Below are 19,785 nucleotides of genomic sequence, written 5' to 3'. Positions count from 1 at the left end.
GTCTCCTGTAGATGCCACTCACCTTAATATCACAAAGAGCTCTCATTACCTGGATGGGTCTCTGCTGTTTTGTTGCAGCTAATTAGAGCTGATGAGATCCACTCAGTGTTAGGCAGTTGCCTGTCCCTCAGCTTCCTGTGGTCCTTGTAAAGTTTACCAAACATGACCAAAATTAAGATCTTAATCCTTTTAGGGACCATAGCACAGGCAATGTGGTGACATTTAGAGTTCTTGTTAAAGTAGCAGGTTCAGCTGAAGTCTTTAGGAAACTTCTGTTCTGCTGACAGGAGCAATCTACAAACATATTGTGAGGCTAACTCTCCTGCTTGATGGAGAGGATCCTAAAATTGCTGTTTCTATGAAAGTACAGTCAGCCTCCAGATGGTGTAGGTTGCTGAGTGCACCAGAGTTCATACTTCCCTTGGGATTTATTCTCTAATGGCCTTTGCACCTGAAGCTCAGCAACATCTTTGTGCCAGGAGGCTCACTGTTGTTTGGTATGCAGCTGTAAACTGAGCTCAGTTTATCAAACTATGATGAAACAGGGTCTCCTTTGAGTTGGCAAAGAAAGCTGAGGAAGGTATTTGGAGGGCAGGGAAGGAATAGCTACAGTAATGTATTCCATTTACTACAAACATTTGCCATTTTCTAAACACTTCACCTGGTGTTTTCAATTCCTGCAACTGTTACCTTGAACCTCCTTATATTTGTCTCTGTTTCCAAATTCCAGGTCTTGGCTTCATGCCACTCTCCACTTCCTTTTGAAGCAAAAAATTAGTTTCCATCTTTGTGGGTGCAGAGGAAAACACAGATGGACCCTGGATCAGAAAAGCAAGCAAGGAGGACCCTTAACGTCAGCCTTCCTGAGCACTTGATTTAGATGAGCACTAGGTACCTAAATTGTTTAAGCATATTTAGACTTGACAAGCATGTGCGATGTTAGAAATAGAATTGCTGAGGCATCTAAACTCTTATGACTTCTCAAGGGGGGCAGGGTTGAACTGATGCTACTTTTGTGAATGCAGAAGACAAAAGAAAGAGTATGTGAACAGGTCTCTCCAGGTTTATTTTTGCCCTTGCCAAGGGACTGCAGGACAAATAGTCTCTTTCAGGCCCATTAGCTTTTATGAATTTGTTCCACTGCCAGCATATAGTTTTTGAAATTCAAGATAGCTGTCCCTGCTAAAAGAGCTCTGGTACTTCTCCATATAGTCGGACCTGCCTTCTGGAGGTTTGGATGGACATGTTTTGTCATAGCAACAAGGCTCCAGCTCTTTGCTTTGCCGGGACTCGCTGAGATGCAACTTGAGCTCTGCAGTGTCCTGCAAGAAGAGTTTTTAGTTGTTGTTGTGTTGGGTATACATACTGACATCTATGTAAAATGAAGATATATAGCTATCACAATGGCCCTTCTGGATTTCTTTGGGTATGTCTAAGTTATGGGTAAAAACCCCAGATATACTAGAGTCCTTATCTAAAGCAGCAAGGATTATGTGATCTTGTATAGAAACACTGCATTGTGCCGTAAGCATCCTTTGGGATTGTATAGATAATATTATCTCTTATTATATCAGTACCTCTCAGGGAATATGGAAAGGTGAGGAAAATTTATCATGTTTTCCACTGCTGCGTGTTAGGCCTGTTTGTTTCTTTATAGCTTGTGTCTGTGACTTCAAGAGAGCCATTTGCCCTAGTAGCTTCTAAAGGTGATGCTTCCTTTCTCACTTACTTTGCAGGCTTCGGTAGGCTAAATGTCTGGTGGTAGAGGCCACCATTGTATTTGTGTTACCAAGATTTAGCCCCAACATTATCAGGTTCTTGAAATGTACGGATGAAGCGACAAACTGCACAATATGTGGGATACAAAGAAAAAGCTCTCTCCGTTTTCCAAGTCTAGGGTTTAGAAGTGGAGAATTTCAGCAGCGAGAACACATTTTTGCTGTATGTTTGAGAGGGTGGAAAGGGCACCAAATGCTGCAGCCCTTTCCCAGAGCCACAGGAAAAAAGCATGGGGGAAAGCCTGCTCTTATAGGGACCAGCAGATTCTTAGTGGTCACCAAATTTTAACTCGCCAGCACATGTAAGATAACAAACAGTGGGCTTACTTGTAAGGTGGTGCTTACTTGTAAGGATAGTCCTGATGAGAGAACAATTTGAAGGAGAGCCTTGCCTTTGCACTGTGCTAGAGGAGAGTTTCCTCTTGAGCTGTACTAGGATACCAGGGACAGCTTAGCATTGTAGGTTATTCGTTCCCTCCTGGCAGGCTTTGAGGGCTTCACCATGGACAAGAAGGAGAGAAGGCTGCCTTACAAGACAGGCAGCATTTGTGCCTCAACCCAGTGCTATTTCTGTTTGTTGGGGTCTGGCCTAGGACTGCCCAAAGGAGGAAGAGCACCAGTTCGTTGCTGGTTTGTATGGGTGGCTCCAGTTTGCCTGCAAACTGGGAAAACCACCAGCTTCTTGATATTGTTTCTTTGCATGAGCATTGAACTTTGCTTGAGGGATGTAAATATGGTGGCACAGAGGGGAAAACAGCAACTCTGCCATGCCTGCTGCCTGCATGGGACAGCCCCAGCAGGGAGGATGGGATTGTGGCAGCAAGGCTCCCAGCAGCATGCAGGATGAGAAGTGACCCCTGTCTCCAACTGAGGACACAGGCGGGTGGCTGATTTATGGCTGAGGTGAGATAGGGGTCTCTCCGAGTTAAGCTGTAGGAGAGTTGCCATGGAGATGGGCTAATAAAACACCAGGCAGCAGCTGGCTCTGATGCTGCTACGGCTACAAGGAGCAGGCGGGTGGTGAGAAGGGGCTGCTGGTCTGGTGGAGATAGTGAGAACAGGGTAGTGCCAGGAGAATGGGGCTGGAGCTGGGTTTGTAGGGCTATTGCAATGGCCCTGTGTGCTCTGAGAGAGGAAGGGGTGATGAGTAAAGAGTCCCCTTCTCCCAGTTCCTTGGGAGGGCAGTGTCAGCATGGTGCTCCTTGGCAATGAGTGGGACCAGCAACTTTCAGGGAAGGGGATACACCCGTATGCAGCCAGAGTATCTTTTGTTCTGGTTTCCTGCCTGCATCAACCACTTATCTGCTTAGTGACTGTGGGCTGGCTGCTTCCCTCGGTAGCATGAGAGGCCCTCAAAATAATGGTGAATGGCAGCTTGCAGAGGCCAGTTCATGCAGGATTTGTGCAAAGGATTCTGCTGCACTCAGGGTTAGCTTGTGCATGGGGAAAACAGGACCTGCTCCATGCCAAGGCAGATGACTCTTCATAAGGCAGACAGGACCTTTCAAACTGCAGTGCCACCCTCATGTGGATGAGCCTTCAGCCTCAGAGCAGGTCTGTACCACCAAGTGTCCCTGGGGAGCTGTGTGTTGCTGGGACCTGTCTCCCTTGGCATGCTACTCTTCTGCCTTTCAGCACTGGGGAAAGTCACCTGTTCCATGGCTTGGTCCTCCGCTCCCACCATTTCAACCTAACTGCAGCCAGCTCCTTTGATGCCAAGTATGGGTGTTGGATGGGATAAGTAGGGATGTCATAGACTTGCCTTGAAAAAGGTGAGTGTACCGGAGCTGTGCTATGCATCCCTAAGGTCTTGCTCCAACCTGCACCTTCAAGAAGGACCTTTCTGCTTTGCTATAGTAGAAGCTAAGTCTGCAGTCCCATTCAGATCAGGAGCACTGTAGCATGGACCTAAAACTAAGCATGCTTTGATTTTTGGCTAGTTGAGCACGGTGATGGGAGGGAAAGGCTTAGCTAATTGTTAGGCTGCTGCACTTCCATTTTGAGAGATTACATTTCAGTAATATGGTGACAGTCATATTTTAACCTTAGTCACCGTAAGAAGGATTTTGCCTCAAAGCCATCTCTCCTGGAGCGTGCAAGAGTTCAGGGAGGTGTTCCAGCAGGTAAAGGACAGCAGGGGGGATGTTATATATGTTAAGAAGGAAATAAAAAGCCTTATGATGGAGCGGTGCACTAAAAGATAATTGCTTACAGGTTACACAAGATGTTTTTATGCCTCCTAAATTGATGGATGTATCCACAGAGACTGAGGCTTTTAGTGGAGGGTTACCATTTCTTCCAAACAGAGTAGAGACCAAGACAATTCCAGCTAGCTAATGCCAGCTCTCAATAATACTATCGCTACCCCTTAAAGAAAAGGTTGTCTAAAGGTTGAACTTCTTGAACTGGCTAATGACTTCTTCCCTGGCCAAAGCCTGTGCACACCCCTCCCCCCAACAGCAACTTCTGTTGTTCAAAGCAATCCTGTGCTACTGCTCATTAGCTCTTGTGTCTTTAACTCTGTCAGCATGCACTAGCCAGATGGTAGTACTCCCCTCCCTTACGGGTCAGTTGGCTTTTAGCACTGGCTGGGAAAAAGGAGGACTTCCACTGCCTCCATCATTAACAGGACCTTCCTTGATGTCTCTGCAGGGCTAGCTGGCGGGGTTACTTACTCTTGTAGCCAAATCATAAGAGGCACAGTCCATGCAAAGCTTTGGAGTCTCTCTGGTGCAGTGTCTATAATCCAGGCAGGATATGACTGGCGCAGATTTTGATTATTGCTATTTGGCAGCTAAAAGCAGGCCTTCCTGTTGTGCACAGGTTCCTGCTCTGCCAAGTAATTGCATGAGTTGATATGGTGTGGATCAGCACATTTGAAGTGGCAGAAAGGGTTGCAATGTGCACGTTCACTCACCTCCTCATCTAGGATGCTTATTAGGTACTGTATCTCTTGCTCTACTCCTAGCAACTCATGTTCATGTGGCTACACCTTGTAATTATTTACTCTGTGCTTTCTTTCCTCTCTGACCCCAATTATGGGCACTTCCCCCACCTTTGTAAGGAGAACTTGGTGTGTGGTGTGGCTACAAGGAGAGGGATTTCATTCCAGTTTTAGATTCTTGGAAAAAACTTTTCCAATAGCGAGCCTCATGCCCAAGACTATTTTGGACTGCCAGGAGTGTCAGAGGAGACGTCTGAATGGAGAAGGCAGTCTTTGGAGAAAGCATCTTGGAGTGGAATGAGATATGTTACTCCTAGGGAAGTCTGTATGCCTATTCCTCATGGTTAAACAGTCCTCAAGAGAAGCACAGTTTCTGTTGTCTGTGACTATTGTTAGCACTACTTAGATCTGTAAATCTTGAAATGTTCTTCAATATGAGCCATTTAAAATCCTGAGTAATTTCTGTCTCCGGATATGCTTGTCTTGTTGATTCTGTTTCATGCTTGTTCTCATATCCAAGGTAGTTCATGCCAGCAGCTGAGTCAATTTGGAAAGGAGGAATAACAATTTTTAGGGCCTCTTCTGCTCTCAGCCTACAGGCAGACAATGTTCTTGGGTTAGCCAAGTCCTGTGTCTCATTCCAGCTCCAGGCATGGTCATCTCGGTGATATTGTCCAACAGAGTGTCACCTTGCAGTGTGAAGTTGATGGACCAGATCCTTGGGGTTTTTAACCAAGTGTGCCTTGGGGGACTCTCTCTGAGCTCTCCCCTGTTCCCTTGCCAACACTCTTGTGAACACAAGACTTTAAAATGGGAACTGCCCTACACCATGTAATGATTGCTGTCATCATGTATATGCAGTCTAAGGACGATTAAAATGTTAGCTGTCAACATGAGATGTCTCTCAAAAGTAAGGTTCCTGCAACTCAGGCAAAATGTCTTTCAGAGATCAGAAAGTAATAAATGGAAGATCTGGCTGCTGATGCTTCAAAATTGTCCTGTGAGTATTTAATATCCATCGACTTAGGGTTAAATGTTGTGTTGAGGGTTGGAGAAACTTACCTTGATTATATATGGTTTATGGTAGCCACAAAATTCCTGCAAGAGAGACAAGTCTTGAGGTAACACTAAGGACTCTTCCTCCTCTGGTCTGAAGGATGGCGTGTTTGATATTGGGGGCACTGTGTTGGGCTAAGCTTGGTTCTTGCTCAAGATTTTGGTCTTTAGATCTTATGAGGCTCACCAATTCTTGCCTACACCTTATCCAGCGGAGGAAAGCAGAGCTCAACTGGCATTTGAACTGCTGCTAACAGATACAAGTCTGGTTATCCGGATTAGTAAAGACCATGCTCAGATCATAGCTAGCTGAAATTTTGCTTTGAAAGGGAGCCTGTGTTCTCTTCTCGCTGCCCAGAAACAATCATGATGAATGCTCCTACCTTAAGGCTGGGAGGGCTGTGGTTTGTAGCGATTAGGTAGGGCCCCCAACTTTCTTGTGCAAGAAAGAACTGGGTCGTGTTCTGATATGAAAATGCAGGCAATTGACAGTTAAACTGGATTTAATAACTCATGCCTTGAGGGCCCTTGCCCTGAAGCATGTTTGCATGTTAGTTTAAGTATTAAAAACCTAAGTACTCTAGTGGAATTTTGGGTTGGTCAGTAATCCCTGCAGTTATGATCCTTTATCTCATCCTGCACCCTCAGTGATGAAAGAACTGTTATGTACCTTGAAGTCACAGCTACGTCTTGCAGTGTGTGTTTAACAAGGAGAGCTCTGCAGGGACAATATATCTTGAGTGCGCCTTACTGTCAGCTTTCGCCTTCTCAGCTTCACTGTCGTGTGGCTTTGCAAAGCCTCCAAAGCCCAAACAGCTCTGTCCAGCACATCTCGCATCACCCTTCCTCTGGGATCCCTGCACTGCCATGCTCAATCTGTCCTTGTTTTCACTACCTACTCCTTGCTGCGTTCTAACCCCTCTTCCTCCTCCCCTCCCTTCTCCTCATCTTTTCTCCCCCCCCCCCCCCCCCCCCCCCCCCCCCCATGTGCAGTTTTATTGCTATATACATCACGGCAATTCCAAGTTGTGGGGCCGAACTTCCCTGCCCCGCCAGCAGACCTGGGATCCAGCCAGAGCTTGCAGTGGGGAGGCAGGTTGGCAGGAACTGGGGTGCAACGCACCTTTTAGGGCGCTGGGCACGTCCTCAGAGCTCCTCGGGGAGCTTCCCCCTTCAACAGGTAGACATCGGGAACAGCCAGCCTTGCTCTGCTCATCCTCCTGCGTGGGAAGGATGGCGGGGACTGCCGCGGTGCTGTGAGGACGGGGTTCGGCCGAGGGCCTCGGGGAATCGCTGGGAATAGTGGTCCCAACCCGGAGCAAGAAGGGGAGGGCGGCAGCGCTCGGTCCCCGCCACCCGCGCTGCGGGGTGGGTAAGCCCTCCTCTGGGGCGCGGGGAGGAGGAGGAGGAAGGCGGAGGGATGCTGCTTCCCTCCCTCTCCCCATCCCTCGCCGCGGCCGGAGGAGCGCGCAGGCGGCGGCTGGCAGCCCCGGCCGGGCGGAGCGGCGGCATCGCAGCCCCGCGCAGCGGAGCCGGTCCCCGCCGGGGCAGCCGGTGAGTGTCGCATCCCTGCTTCCCCGGGGGGGACTCCTCTCTCCGCTCCGAGCCTCCCGAGGGGCTGCACCGAGCGGGGGAGAACGGCCCCGATAGGGGCTGGAGGGGGGGTGGGAGGGGTGGTGGTCGCGGGGTGCAGCGAGGAGCCCTGGCTATTGTGTACGGGCTGGCGAACAATGCGGGGGCGGCTCGCATCCCCCGGGGAAGGGGGCTCGGAAGGGCGGCCGAGGGTCGGAGCATCTCCGCTCCCACAGCAACGCGGGGTCGGAGCATCTCCGCTCCCGCAGCAGCTCCGGAGCGTGCGTTGCTCCGGAGCAAAGCGGCTCCCGACCCGTGCTGGGGTCCCCCGGGGCTCCAGCCCACCGACCTGGCACTGCCGAGTGGAAGGCGAGGAGAGAGGTATGATTGGCTGCGATGGAAAATGTCTGGATGAGGACAATACTGAGCCCTCTTCCTAGCGCTGGGCAGGGGAAGGGCTCGGCGGGGAGGTTGCTGTAGTAAAGCAAAGTCAAATTTCCCCCTGAATCTTGCAGCCAGGCCTAATGAGCATCGATGCTGTGCCGGGGTGAGGAGGAAAAGAAAGGAGTTTGTGGGACTGCAATCTCTGAAGCTGCTATGGGAGGAAAGGTAAAAGAGCTCCAGATCTTTCCTCCTCCCCCCCACAGAGTTACTGGGACTGAGATATGGATCATTAAAAAGGAGTAGCATAATGCAATTAAGCATTAGGCAGTCCTGACTGCAACACTTATCCATTGTTCCTCGTTCTGCCTTCTGCCAGAATGATTCTCTTCTGGACTAGAGAAGTATAATTGAACAAATAGTTAATTTCCCTGGCCAATTGCATCCATAGTCTCTCCCCTGGATTTGCTGCTGGCTGGCTGCAAACACAACAGTGTCCTCAGACAGAAACAGAGAAGCAGGACCCTATGGTGGGACTCCTGCTGTTGTAGGCTAGCAAGCAAGAGCAGCTCTGAATAACTGCTCACCTGAGTTGTTCTGATAGCAGCAGCAGAGCAGGTTTGCTCCCTCATGTTTTGGTCCTCTTGGCTTCCTTGTGGTGGGTGTGAAGAAGAAAAATAACAGGTGGTGAGGCAGGTCCAGCCTTCAACTAGAAGATGCTACGTGTGGTTCAGGCAAGTTCTCTCCTTTCTGTAGTCTGTCTCAACTTTCTCTTTACCCTGGAGGGTAAAGGATTTCGGGCTATTTTGAGGCAATGCTGTTCTGATGTGCTTGACCAGCCTGTCCTTCAGCTTGTGCCTGTGGTGTCTGGGTGCCCTGCAGTGCGCGCACACACAAATACACAGAGGCAGAAGTGCGCGAGCCCGACACTCCTGCTCTTTTCTGAGAAAGCTCTGAGCAGCTGGAAGGGTTATGGCTACACCTGGACCCCATGGCACATGCTTGGGTGGAGGCTATGTTCTTTCCACTGGAATCTCCTCCTGGTTTGCAGGGTGAAGCAGGGCTCAGTGTGTGGTTTTGTAGAGATGCATTCTCTGCACCGCTGCAAGACACGCTCAGCACTGCGAGGCTGCTGTTCTTCCTTGCTTCTGGAGCTTCTTATCACAAGTCTGCATCATGCAGCTTTCCTCCTTCTGTTCTTTCTCCTTTCCTCTTCTTTGTCTGTAGACTGCCACCTGTCCCACTTCACTCTCAGCTTCTTCATCTTTTCCTGCTTAATCCGTTCTTTCACCTCAGTTTCTTTTTTCTCTAAGTAGATCTTGTCCTCCACAGGCTGCTCCTCTCAACACTGGACAAGCAGCCCAGCCCCTCGTCTCAGTAGGAGTATTCCTGCCAACTGTTTACAAAAAGTAGCACAATACCCAGGCTGAACACTGACATAATTACATACGCAGCCAGAGAGTGTAGTAAATAATCCTGCCTTTCAAGCTTTTGCACAGTGGTGAGTCTTTTGCCATCTCCTTTGCCCGTGGGCTAAATGTATTATACTTGCATTTACTTATATTCTGGAAACACTAAGTCACTGCAGTCAGTGCACAGATATGTGGTATCAAAGTAGATGCACACTGATGTCTTGCACCATACACACTTACCATGCCTGTATGCATCGTGTGCCTGAATACCATCATATGGCTCTGCTTCTGGGTTCAGGCTTTGACAGTCATGCTTGCCAAGCACAAGTGCTGTCAGGGAAGGAACAATTGCTGAGATGTAGATACTGTTCCATCAGTGAAGGAAAAATAGCTGTGGGGTAAAGGTCAAGAACACCAGTAAAAAGCGCAGGGCTTGGCTAGCTGTGTTTGCATGGGTTAGGGTGCTAGCTAGTTTTCCAAGGATTTTGTGTGTACATATGCTTGCAGACTGTGGGTATTATCAGCGCGATTGTATTTCCAGTTGTACTTCTGAACCCGAGTCCGTCTGCAGTTGCTTTGATTGTGAGTCAGTCTGTCTGCAGTTGCAGTAGCTATGAATCAGTGTCTGCCTGTAATTATGTGGGTGAATCAGTGTTGGCTTGTTACACTTAGAGTGCAAATGGTTTCCTGTAGCAGTTGTGGGTGTGAATCACTCTACAGTCCCTCTGGAAGCATTTTTTTCTTTGAGTACAGAGATGTGATACTGGGATTAATTTTGTTTTGATGAGGAAAAACTGTCAAGCAGCTTCTTGTTTTAAAAAATTAAAGCTGGGTTGGGAGCTGGGCACGGAGCTTGTTTCTCCATTACCAGCTTTCTACATAAGATCTCCACTTTAAGGCTTGTTCCCAAGATTTTCATGTTGATCTGAACCTTTAATGTCTTTGCATTTTGCCTCTGGTTCAATTGTCCTCTTTTGCTGATATCTCTTGCAGAGCTGCAGACAATGCATTTGGTAACCATCACGTGTGCCTCGTACCTTATGTATTGGCAGATTAATGGGAAGGTTGTTTATGGCTTGTGCAGTGTGTGTGTTTGTGGGGACAAGCCAAAGCGTGTGTCTCTGTTAGGACAGCACATTTGCATGCTTCTGAGTCAAAGACTGTGGTTCCTCTGCCATGTGCCTCTTGCTGTGAGCCAGTGCTGTTTCTCTAAGGAGATCATAAACACCAAGTTTGATTCAGGTAGGCGGAGGTACTGCTGCCTGTTTCTTGTTCTCTGATTCCTATAAAATGCTGTAATAGCTTTTGGCCTTCAGCAGCAACTGTACGGCACAAAGCAGCACTAAACTGAGAGGCAAGTTGGAGAAATCTGGGCTATCTCAGTTGATCGGAGCGGAGCACTCCCCTTGGTTGAGGCTAACAGACTAAGCCTTCCCCCTGCACTGGCTGGTGCAGGTACAGCGCGCTGCTGGCAGGACTGGACTGCTTCCAGTACGCACTGGCTTGGCTGTCTCTGCCTGCATTGTGCAGTGTACGTGTACACCCCAGTTAGCTCATTTCAGAACAAAGGGATGCAAACAACCAGCAGGACAAGGGTCTTGTGAAACACTACAGTGTCTTATTCCATCATTTCCAGGCTTCCATATGAACCATGTTTGCTTATTGCTGCCCCTGCCCTCACGTAAAAAGACAGTTTTATTCCAAGGTACCCTCCTTTTTAGCTGAAGTTGTTGAGAACTGAAACAAAACCTCCCCAACAGGGACATAGGGCAGCATGTGCATCACCTGCGTTTATTGCCACTGCTGCTGCGCTGAGCGCTTCCTTGCTCTCTGTCTCTGCAGAGAGAGCTTGGAGCTTTACCCAAAGAAGCGCTAGAAGAGGCATAGCAGTGATCACCACAAGGCTGATGTGCTCACGAAGAATTGTGGATGACTGGGCAGAGCAGAGCCCATGCAGTCTGGACGATTTCAGAATCCTTGAGAGCTGTCAGAGAACTTCTCCTGATGTCTCTTGCAGAAGCTCCAGTACAGTGAGGAAGGGCTTTAAGGATCTTCTTGTGCTGTGCAAGCACATCTGGCTTTAGGGGTAAACACGCAGCTGTTGAAGTTACTGTGCGGGTGGGTGAATGTGCTTGGCACTCACCAGGTCTAGATCACCCTCTTCTCCTTGCGTAGAAATGCTTGTATGTGGGCTTTTGGACTGGCGTCCCAGTGTCAGCTCCTCATTGCTCACCCCTCCCTGAGTTACCTGATTTGGGGAAGATGTGACGCACCTGCCAGTCCTGGGAGCTGTGTGCTGAGTGAGAGCTGTAAGTGCTCGGGTACCCTTCAGCTGACGCGGCTGGTGTAGGTGCGTGGCCTGCGTGTGGGCATGCTGACCCAATGACACCAGGGTACACAGCGTCTCTGGGTGCAGTAATGAGGCAAATATATCCTTCGGGCTGCTTCATGAATGCTGTCTGCACGATGAGACTATTGCTAAGTCAACGTTTGTTCCCTTGACTCTGTATGTGTGTTCCAAAGAGGCAGTAATTCTGCAGAAATACTGATGTGACTCTCACAAACATACCCAGGTGGGTTTATAGGTCTCTTCTGTCTTCATTCCCTTCCTGATGCTTGCAGTCTCCTCTCTCTGGACTGTTCTCCCAGACATTTTTTTGCAAGCTTTACCTTTCATTCTCCACCTCTGGAGCTCTATCTGTCTTTCCCTTGTCAGCAGTGAGCCTAATCACCCTTTTCTAAGGAGGCATTTCAGAATATTTAATGGTTTCTAGAATAAGGATTTCTGAAAATATCAGCCTCAGTATGCCAAGTCAGGCGATATCCAATGTTAACACAGTTACTGGGGTACCTTGCAGATCAGCACTTTTTTGGTTCCCAAACCCACCTCAGCACGAGCAGGGCCTGGAGCACGTTGCTGTCTTGGGGAGGAGGAAGCTTTTCCAATTCCTTCTTCCTAAACTGCGCATCCAGCATGAAGGCTGTATTTCTCAGGAGCGTTGTTATGCTATGATGCTCTTGAGATTGGACAGACTGCATGTGTTGGAGAGAAGTGGGTTTGTTTATGATGCCTTTAGGTATATGGTTATAAAGAAACCTGCCAAAATCCAGAGTGTACAAAATTATAAACTCCAAGTATTGTTGGATTCCAGCTGCAAAGTGTTATCAGGGCTCCTTAGAAAATCTGCATTTAATTCAGCTGTGGAGGTTACCAGCAACTGCAGAATTAGTGATGAATGCCTTTGCTAACTGTGCCATTAAGAAATGAGCAATGGACAGAGGGAGCAAAGTAGTGCAGAGCTGCTTTGAACATGTACCATCCATTTAGACTCCATCTTGCACAGGCATAGACGCAAACCAGAAGCTATAGGATGACGTTCTTTAACGTATGTGAAAGAAAGGTCAGTCTTCAGAATTGTACTGCTCTTTTCTGAGCTTAGAATAGGAGTCTTTGCATTCTGCTTTTTTTTCCTTCATGGATACTATGCAGTTTCTTTTCAGTGGGACCTGTAAGAGATTTGAGGGTATTTTTAATTCTTTGAGACTATTACCATCCAATTAACATTTCTAAACCCTTGCTTGGCTACATGCAGTTAAATGCGTGTTGGCAACATCCTCCCTTCCCAGAGGACCGAGGATCTCTGCAGGTATTCAGAATAAAACACTGACTGTTTCAGAGCCTTCCTGAGTGAGAAGTGACAGCTGAGTAGCATTTTGTTTAAGCGCCTTCTGCAAGGACAGCACTAGTTTGGGCTGGAGGACCCCCAGTGGTACTGTTCCTGAGACATTTGTGGATGTTTCCATTACTTTCCTTTGCTCAAGATGGTGCTGTGCACCAAGGGACCCTTTCCTGCGCACCCTGCCATGAGCTGCTGTGGGGCAGGCAGTCCTCTCCAAGAGTAACTCTCTAAATCTAAAATCTGAGGACCTCAGTTATTGGGCTGTTGAAATTGGGACTGATTTTACAAACCTGCCAGACCAGAAATCTTGTTATTAGAGAGGCTGTGTTGCCAGTAGCTATTGGGCTTATAAAGCGTTTGCACCAGATAAGATTGTGTGTCCCTGGTTCTGGGCCTGGACTAGCAACAGCCCCAGGAGGGGAAAGAGGGGATGCTGACACCTGTCGTGCTGTGGGGACCACTCTAGGCTCTGGCTATGGGGAGCTCTGGAAGACCTCTTAAACTGTATGAAGGATGAAACCTCTTTCCCTGCAAAAGCTTCTTTGCATTCTCCAGAGACATGTTTCCTGCTCAGCAATAGGATGATGAGCATCAACACTGGAAAGGGGTTGTTCCTTCTGCTGTTCCCCCAGCACTGCCTGGCCAATCTGACTTGATGTCACGAAGCTACCAGGGTTCACCACAAACAGTTAAAGCCCTTGTGATAATCAGGAACATCAACCACAACCCTTAGGACTGGGTCTGCTTCTAAGCCAAAGAACAAGGAAAATGCTGCAGTCTCTTCTGTCCAGCTCCCCAGGAAAAGTATAACACAAGACTCAAAGGAAGGTGGTAGAAAACAGTGCAAAGCTATTTTCCATGCTGTGTTGTCCTTCCTGAGTCTGTAAGTACAGCCTTAGCAAACCAGTCATCCATGTACTCTCACACCCCAATTTGGGCACATTCTCTATGCCAGCAAACTGAGCTGTTGCTGGCTAAGTAATCACCTGGGCAAGTAATGAAAACATATTTTTTCTCCCACTGCAGGTATGTAGAACTTGCTCTGGTGCTTAAAATGTGACTTAAGCACTTATTTAAATTTATTTCAGCAGTCCTGTTATCCTTGGCTAACATCTTCCTCAACAGAACAATCCAAAGTAGAAAATTAGTTCTTCATCTCCATATAATATCTAAGGAACACTGTATGAACAAGGTTTGGCAGAAATGCGGTTGTTTTGAGCTTCTTGGTGCAGGCAGGCATCTCTTACAAACACCAGTATGCTTATCTTGCTGCATCATTTTTTTGGTTGCCTTTTCTCTAGCTGCTCTGTCCCACCTTTGGTGTGTAATCATTCCAGGTCACAGTCTCACCAAATCTAATAAAAATGGTCTAAAATCTTCCAGAGAAGTGAGAACGGTTCCTGCAGTATCTGGAAGAACCTGCTACAAAACCAGTGTCCTGGTTTATGTGGGTATCCCTGATCAAAAACGGCTGGCAGTGCAAATTCTGCCACAATAAGCAATATTGAAATCAGCAATTGAATGGGAAAGTGTTGATTTCAATTAAATTCTTCTTCAGTGGTGCTATTTAGAGGAGAGGGAAGCCAGCAATATATTGTGGGGTTTTTTTGGGTTTTTTTTTTTTTGCTTTTGACCAGTGTTTGATAACGTCTTAGGGAAAAAAACAACCACAACCAAACAAAGAAACCCAATTGAATCCTATTGTATAATATGCAAGTTTAACTGAAATTAAATGGAAAAGTTGAAAGGAAATCTGTTGAGGAGCTGCTAATTGAATGAGTTTTGAATTTGCCTTGTGAGAAACATCAACATTTCAGCTGTCCTTGTTGTGATTTGGAATGAGTTTCCCCTAACTGTTGGAATTTCCCACAGAACAGATGTTCAGCCTCTTAATTTGTGCTTCATCAGCAAATACTTGAATTTCCAAGACTGAGTGTCCTTTCTCAGCTGGAGGGTGGCAGGAGCCAGAGGAGCCATCCCAAATCGGGGCTTGTCTCAGCAGAGGTGTAGGTGTGCCCGTGCCAGATGGCTCCTTAAGCCTCTGGTAAACATGTGCTCTTTTGTTGTGGTGGCTGCGCTTCCATGTGTAGCATCTTGTTTAAATAAGGCCCGAACACACCAATGAATGCTCACAAGCTCAACATAAATCCATGCACTGATATTTGCAAGAATTTTAAGTGATTGATGTGGAAGATAAAGGTAACACATGTCTGAAGTGTGTTCTATGCGAGGCGATGATATGGCCCAATGGTATTTTTTTTTTTTCCTGTGCCTGCTGTTAGTGAATACTCACCAGAATAAAAGCTGAGGTGGGCGGATAAGGGCTTGTAGTGTCTGGCTCTTGCCTTCTGCCTGCATGGCAGCTCACATCCTCCTAGAGCTGTACTGAGGTAATAAGCAAGGATCAGACACAGCATCCAGGAAGGCTGTAGGGCTAAAGTTGCGTAGGGCAACCAGGGGTAGCGAAATACAGAATTGTGGTGTAACTCATGAACCAGGCTGGCCTTGTTGCCCCTTCTTGTCTTCCACTCATCTATGGCAGGGGTAGCCAGATACACATCACTGCACGTACATGATACACATCACTGCACGTACATGATACACATGATCTCTAGGTATTTCCATCCTGCTTGATTGTGCTCCCTGATCTTTCTGCATGGAATTTCTTCTCAGGGTTCCCATCTTCCATGTCCATGTGCAAAAGCCCCTGGTCCTTGGTAGCACTTGCAGAGCTCACTTGCTCCCTTCATCCTGGTGGCTGAGAAATGCTGTTCAGGTGGTGGGGTTTGGCTTTCAACTCAGAATCTCCTTTGGTGCTGGGAGGAGCTGCCTGAGGGTCTGCAATGTCTGTGCCTTTGTGTGGGGAAATCCACAGGTCAGATTTGGCTGGCAACATCATCTTCTCCTGGTTTCTGCAGACTGTGATTTAAATGAGCCTTCATTTACAGTTTTGGGGGTTCATACCAGCTGATTGTGCCTGGCTGCCATGGTGCTGACCCTCTTCTGGCTGAATCCTGTGAGTGCCAAACACAAGGTGTCATGTTGGGAAGACTTCACAACAAAATGTGTTTTTAGAGGCTGCTGCTTGGCAGTGTCGATCCAAGGTGCGTCAATATAATGAGATGCATAAAAGAAGAAGGCAGTTAAGTGTGCAATAACATCACAATAAAAGTAAAACTGAGCATTAATGAATAAATCTGAGCATACTAAGTGCAGTACAGTTGAACTCTCCTATTACCTTGGGCCTCAGTGCCCAAACTTAATAATAATTTCTGGCGTGTTATTACCAGAATTACATGAGGTTCTAACTGTCCGGAAAAAATAGTTTGGAAAAAAATGGGTCTTGAGACTTTGCAAGCAGTTCTGCCACATAGGTGTCCCCAAGGCAGCACAGGTAGGGGAGGGATCTGGGGGCTGCTGCAGGGGGAGGGTGGTGTCTGAGCATAATGAGGAGAAAAGGAGGAAGAAGCAATGGGTGGAAGAAAACCAAGTACAGTCATTTTGGAAGTGGAGCTATATGCTATTTGAAAGTTGCGGAAGCACCTAGATGTGCTGTGAACATGGGGTGAGGGTTTGTATGTGTATATACACGCTCAGCTGTGACTTTGCCAGGGCCAACAGATGCTGCTGCTTTTAGTCCCTGGGGGGATCTCTGGGTCTTCAAATACAGGGTCCCAGACGTATTGACTGCTGGCTAACATGGATGCACTGCTGGAAAAAAAGCGAACTAAGCAGATTGCTTCCCTCTGAGTGATTAAAATCTCTTTTTCTCTCCTTTCCTTCCTCTCTGTGCCCTCCCTGGCAGGTTTTGGAGGCTTGCTTGCCAGTCACCGCATGCTGAGGCCATGGCGCTGAGGCTCCCGGGCACGGGATCACTTTCTCTCACTGGCCTTGGAATCCTAGTCCTGGTTTTGGCTCTCCCTGCTGATGCTGGGTAAGGTGGTGACTGCTGAGGTTGTTGGCCAAAGCTGCAGTCCTCTTGCTGTGTTTGAATAGCTTGGGGCCAATACACATGTGAGATAGTCCAGGGCAAAGTATGAAAAAGTGTCTCTGCTGTGTTTGACTCTCCACTTGTCCCCGTCCCCCTGCCTTTCACCAAGGGACTGTTCAGTCCCTTGTGGCTGAACTGACTGATTACATTAGCATTATTTGAAGTGCTCTCAATAAGGACAGTTGTCAGCATTTTTTGCAACAAACCCAATTTTCAGATTTGGCCTCTGCACAATACAGTTTGGGCAAGGACTCTGCTTGGCTGAGTTTTAACCTGAAAGAGAGACTCCCCTACCTTTAATTTTTCAATGCCTTTTTTTTTAAAGAAAAGAAAACGAAACTGCTTAAGCTCTCTGGCTTAACAAACAACACACCTGACTGTGGGAGGGGTTGTTTCTGGCCAGTCCTGGCTGGGTGTGCTGCTTGCCCTCTGCCTGGGTTGGTGGCCTTAGGCTTGCAGGCTCCAGCTGTCCCAGCACAGAGAGAGCTGCCATCAGCCTCACCTTTCACCCTCTGGGAGCTATTGAGAGAAGATGAAAGTCTTTTAGTCTGTGACAGGCTCTTCAGCCCTCCTTTACGTCCCATTGGAGCTTCTGCTGAGGCTTGGTGTGCTGAGAGAGCACTTGGAGGAAAGAAGGCAGAGACACCCCCAGCACAGCCTGGCAACAGTGGGGAGGAGCTCTACACAGAAGGAGACAAATACAAATAAAACATGATTTCTATAAAAAATTTAGAAAAGCCTTTAGTGTGTCAGATATGGACACTGAAATGCTGTCTGCTGCGTTACAAGTCCAGCAGTGATCAAGGATTTTTATACATGAGAAAATGTTAGTGCTATCACTCCTGCTTCATCCACGTACCCCTCTACATGCAGCCATTTGTCCAGCTGCACGCTCCTGCCCTGTCCTGCCCAGGCCACTTCACCTGCTTGAATCTAATTTTGCACAAGCAAATACCTCCCGGGCACACCTTGACTGATGATGCTGACTCTTGTACCGATGTCCAGCTGCCTGCCTGCACAGGCAGCCACGGGCACCGGCCTCTCACCTTCCCCTCCAGCCCACTGGGGATGGGTCATCGTCCCCATGCTGGCTGTGGAGGGGTGTCAGCAGCCCCTGCACCTCCAACCCTGCCTCTGCCTTTTTGCTTCCCGTCATGTATTCACTGCTGCTGCTCCCTCGCCACCTGCCATGTGGGTATTGTTCTGGTGCGCAGGAGGATTGGTTTCCTAAACCACATACGAGGGACCCTTGTTCAGAGGTTAGCATGCTGACGGGGCAGCCAGCTCTCTTGAGGGCATGTGCACGGGGATGGGTGGTGAGGTAATGACTTTTCCTCAAGACTATCCTAATTAAATTTGCTGAAAAACTGTCTTCCCTGCCTAAAGACTTTTAATTATTTTAAAACCATGATCCCCATACCTCTTTGCAGTTCCTTAGAGTGCTTTACCAAGGCTTTGAGAGAGATAAATGAGACCTGGTTTTACTCCTTTCTAAAGGGAGGCTTTAGTTTTATATTAAGGTTAGGTGAGCCAGCCAGACCTTGGCTGGATCGGGGAATTAGCCCAAATCAGATGCCAGGAAGAGGTGCTGCTGGCTCTCACCTTTCCCTGCACCTTTCCCTCACCCTGTCTGCTCTCCTCCTTCCCTGGTGCCTCCCAAGTGAATCCCATGCTGTTCACATTGAAGTCAAAACCTTGCATGTCAGAATAACTAAAATGGCTTTGAAATTTGTAAACTAATTCTTCCCATCACCGTTGAGCCTCTGCCAGGAATTCCTTCACAAAAATCTATCCTCTCACACTTTATGTTATGGGTAACTTTTAAAGATACCTTATAAAACATTGATGAATGAGCTTTCATGAGCATGGTAGCTATTTATAAGTTAGATATGGTTATATTACCCATCAGCAGTAGAGATTGCTTTTAACCATGACATCCATTGAAAGCTGGTACGATTGAAACCTCACTAATTACAGCAGGCACTTGTTAAATTCCTTGAAATTCTGTTTACCTGCAGGGAGATCAGCTATTTCAAATATTTCAAGTCCAGATAAAAAGCCAAAACCAGTGTTTTGAATTTGAAGGCTGTGATGTGGTTCATAATATCACCGGTGTTTTGAAGTTTTGAATCTGACAGTTTGTGTTAGGTTTGGGAAGGGTGTTTTCCTGACCATGCCTGACCCCTCAAACCCTTTGGGAAGTACAGTTTGAGCACTTTATTACCCTCACTGGGCCCTTGCAAGCTGAGCTCCCCGCCTTGACCACTTTTCCCACGACAGCAGATATTGGTTTGCTAAAAACGGAGGCCAAGCGGCCTTATGAGAAGCAAACCTCAAGCTCTTGAAGTGCAATTTCACTGAGTGTTTGGGCATTGATGCTGACACAAATTACTGTCAAAATTTCCCAAAATGGAATATTTCAATTAGATATATGAATAGTACCAATTCTACCTGACCCTAAAAATGCCTATACCCAGCTTTCAATTTTTCCTCTTTTGCTAGAAAATACTTCTTACTTTTCTTTTATTTTACAGAAGATAAATTTTCTGTTGGGAGTATTTCCAAATGGACCAGTAGTGTCAGGCATAACTAGTCTAATCGGGTGGGATGCAGCAGGATTAATCTTTAAACTCCTAAAATTATATCCTTCTTTCTGTTTTCTTTTTCCCCAATTATTTCTGATGCATGCTTAAACCAGTGACTGAACATGAACTGGAGAAAGAGGAAATGACGCTAGGGAGGAGAAGGAAAGGGACAGAAGTGTTAGAAAGCAAGAATTTAGGGGCTTTTCTTCCCCATCTGTGTGGGGAATGGCACCCTGCTTCAGAGGGCCATAGGGTTCTTCCTTGGTAATCCCACTCATGTCTTGCACCACTTAGTTTTCTGTGTTTATGGTCTTCATCTAGGCAGTGCTCTGCAGTCACTTATCTCTTCCATTAGTTGCATCGTGCTGATTTGTCAGTTGGGGCTA

The 19,785-nt window shown here is 47.4% G+C and overlaps 1 protein-coding gene across 3 annotated transcripts in view; it reads left to right on the top strand.

Moving 5' to 3' along the window:
* Positions 1–19,785, top strand: part of GABRA3 (gamma-aminobutyric acid type A receptor subunit alpha3) — an 85,771-nt gene that overhangs the window by 7,491 nt on the left and 58,495 nt on the right. The window contains exons 1-2 of one of the 3 annotated variants that reach the window (XM_054075813.1): positions 6,941–6,958; positions 16,629–16,757. In XM_054075813.1, the coding sequence (XP_053931788.1) occupies positions 16,669–16,757 (89 nt within the window). In that variant the 5' untranslated portion in view covers positions 6,941–6,958; positions 16,629–16,668. Of the gene's footprint in view, positions 1–6,940; positions 6,959–7,179; positions 7,333–16,628; positions 16,758–19,785 lie in introns of those variants that run through there. The other 2 variants (XM_054075811.1, XM_054075812.1) reach the window with 2 other exon arrangements.

Source organism: Cuculus canorus, chromosome 10 (genome assembly GCF_017976375.1).
Source record: "Cuculus canorus isolate bCucCan1 chromosome 10, bCucCan1.pri, whole genome shotgun sequence".
Classification (NCBI taxonomy): Eukaryota; Metazoa; Chordata; class Aves; order Cuculiformes; family Cuculidae; genus Cuculus; species Cuculus canorus.
Note: the sequence above shows the minus strand (reverse complement) of the source record. Positions and strands in the feature narration are given on the sequence as shown.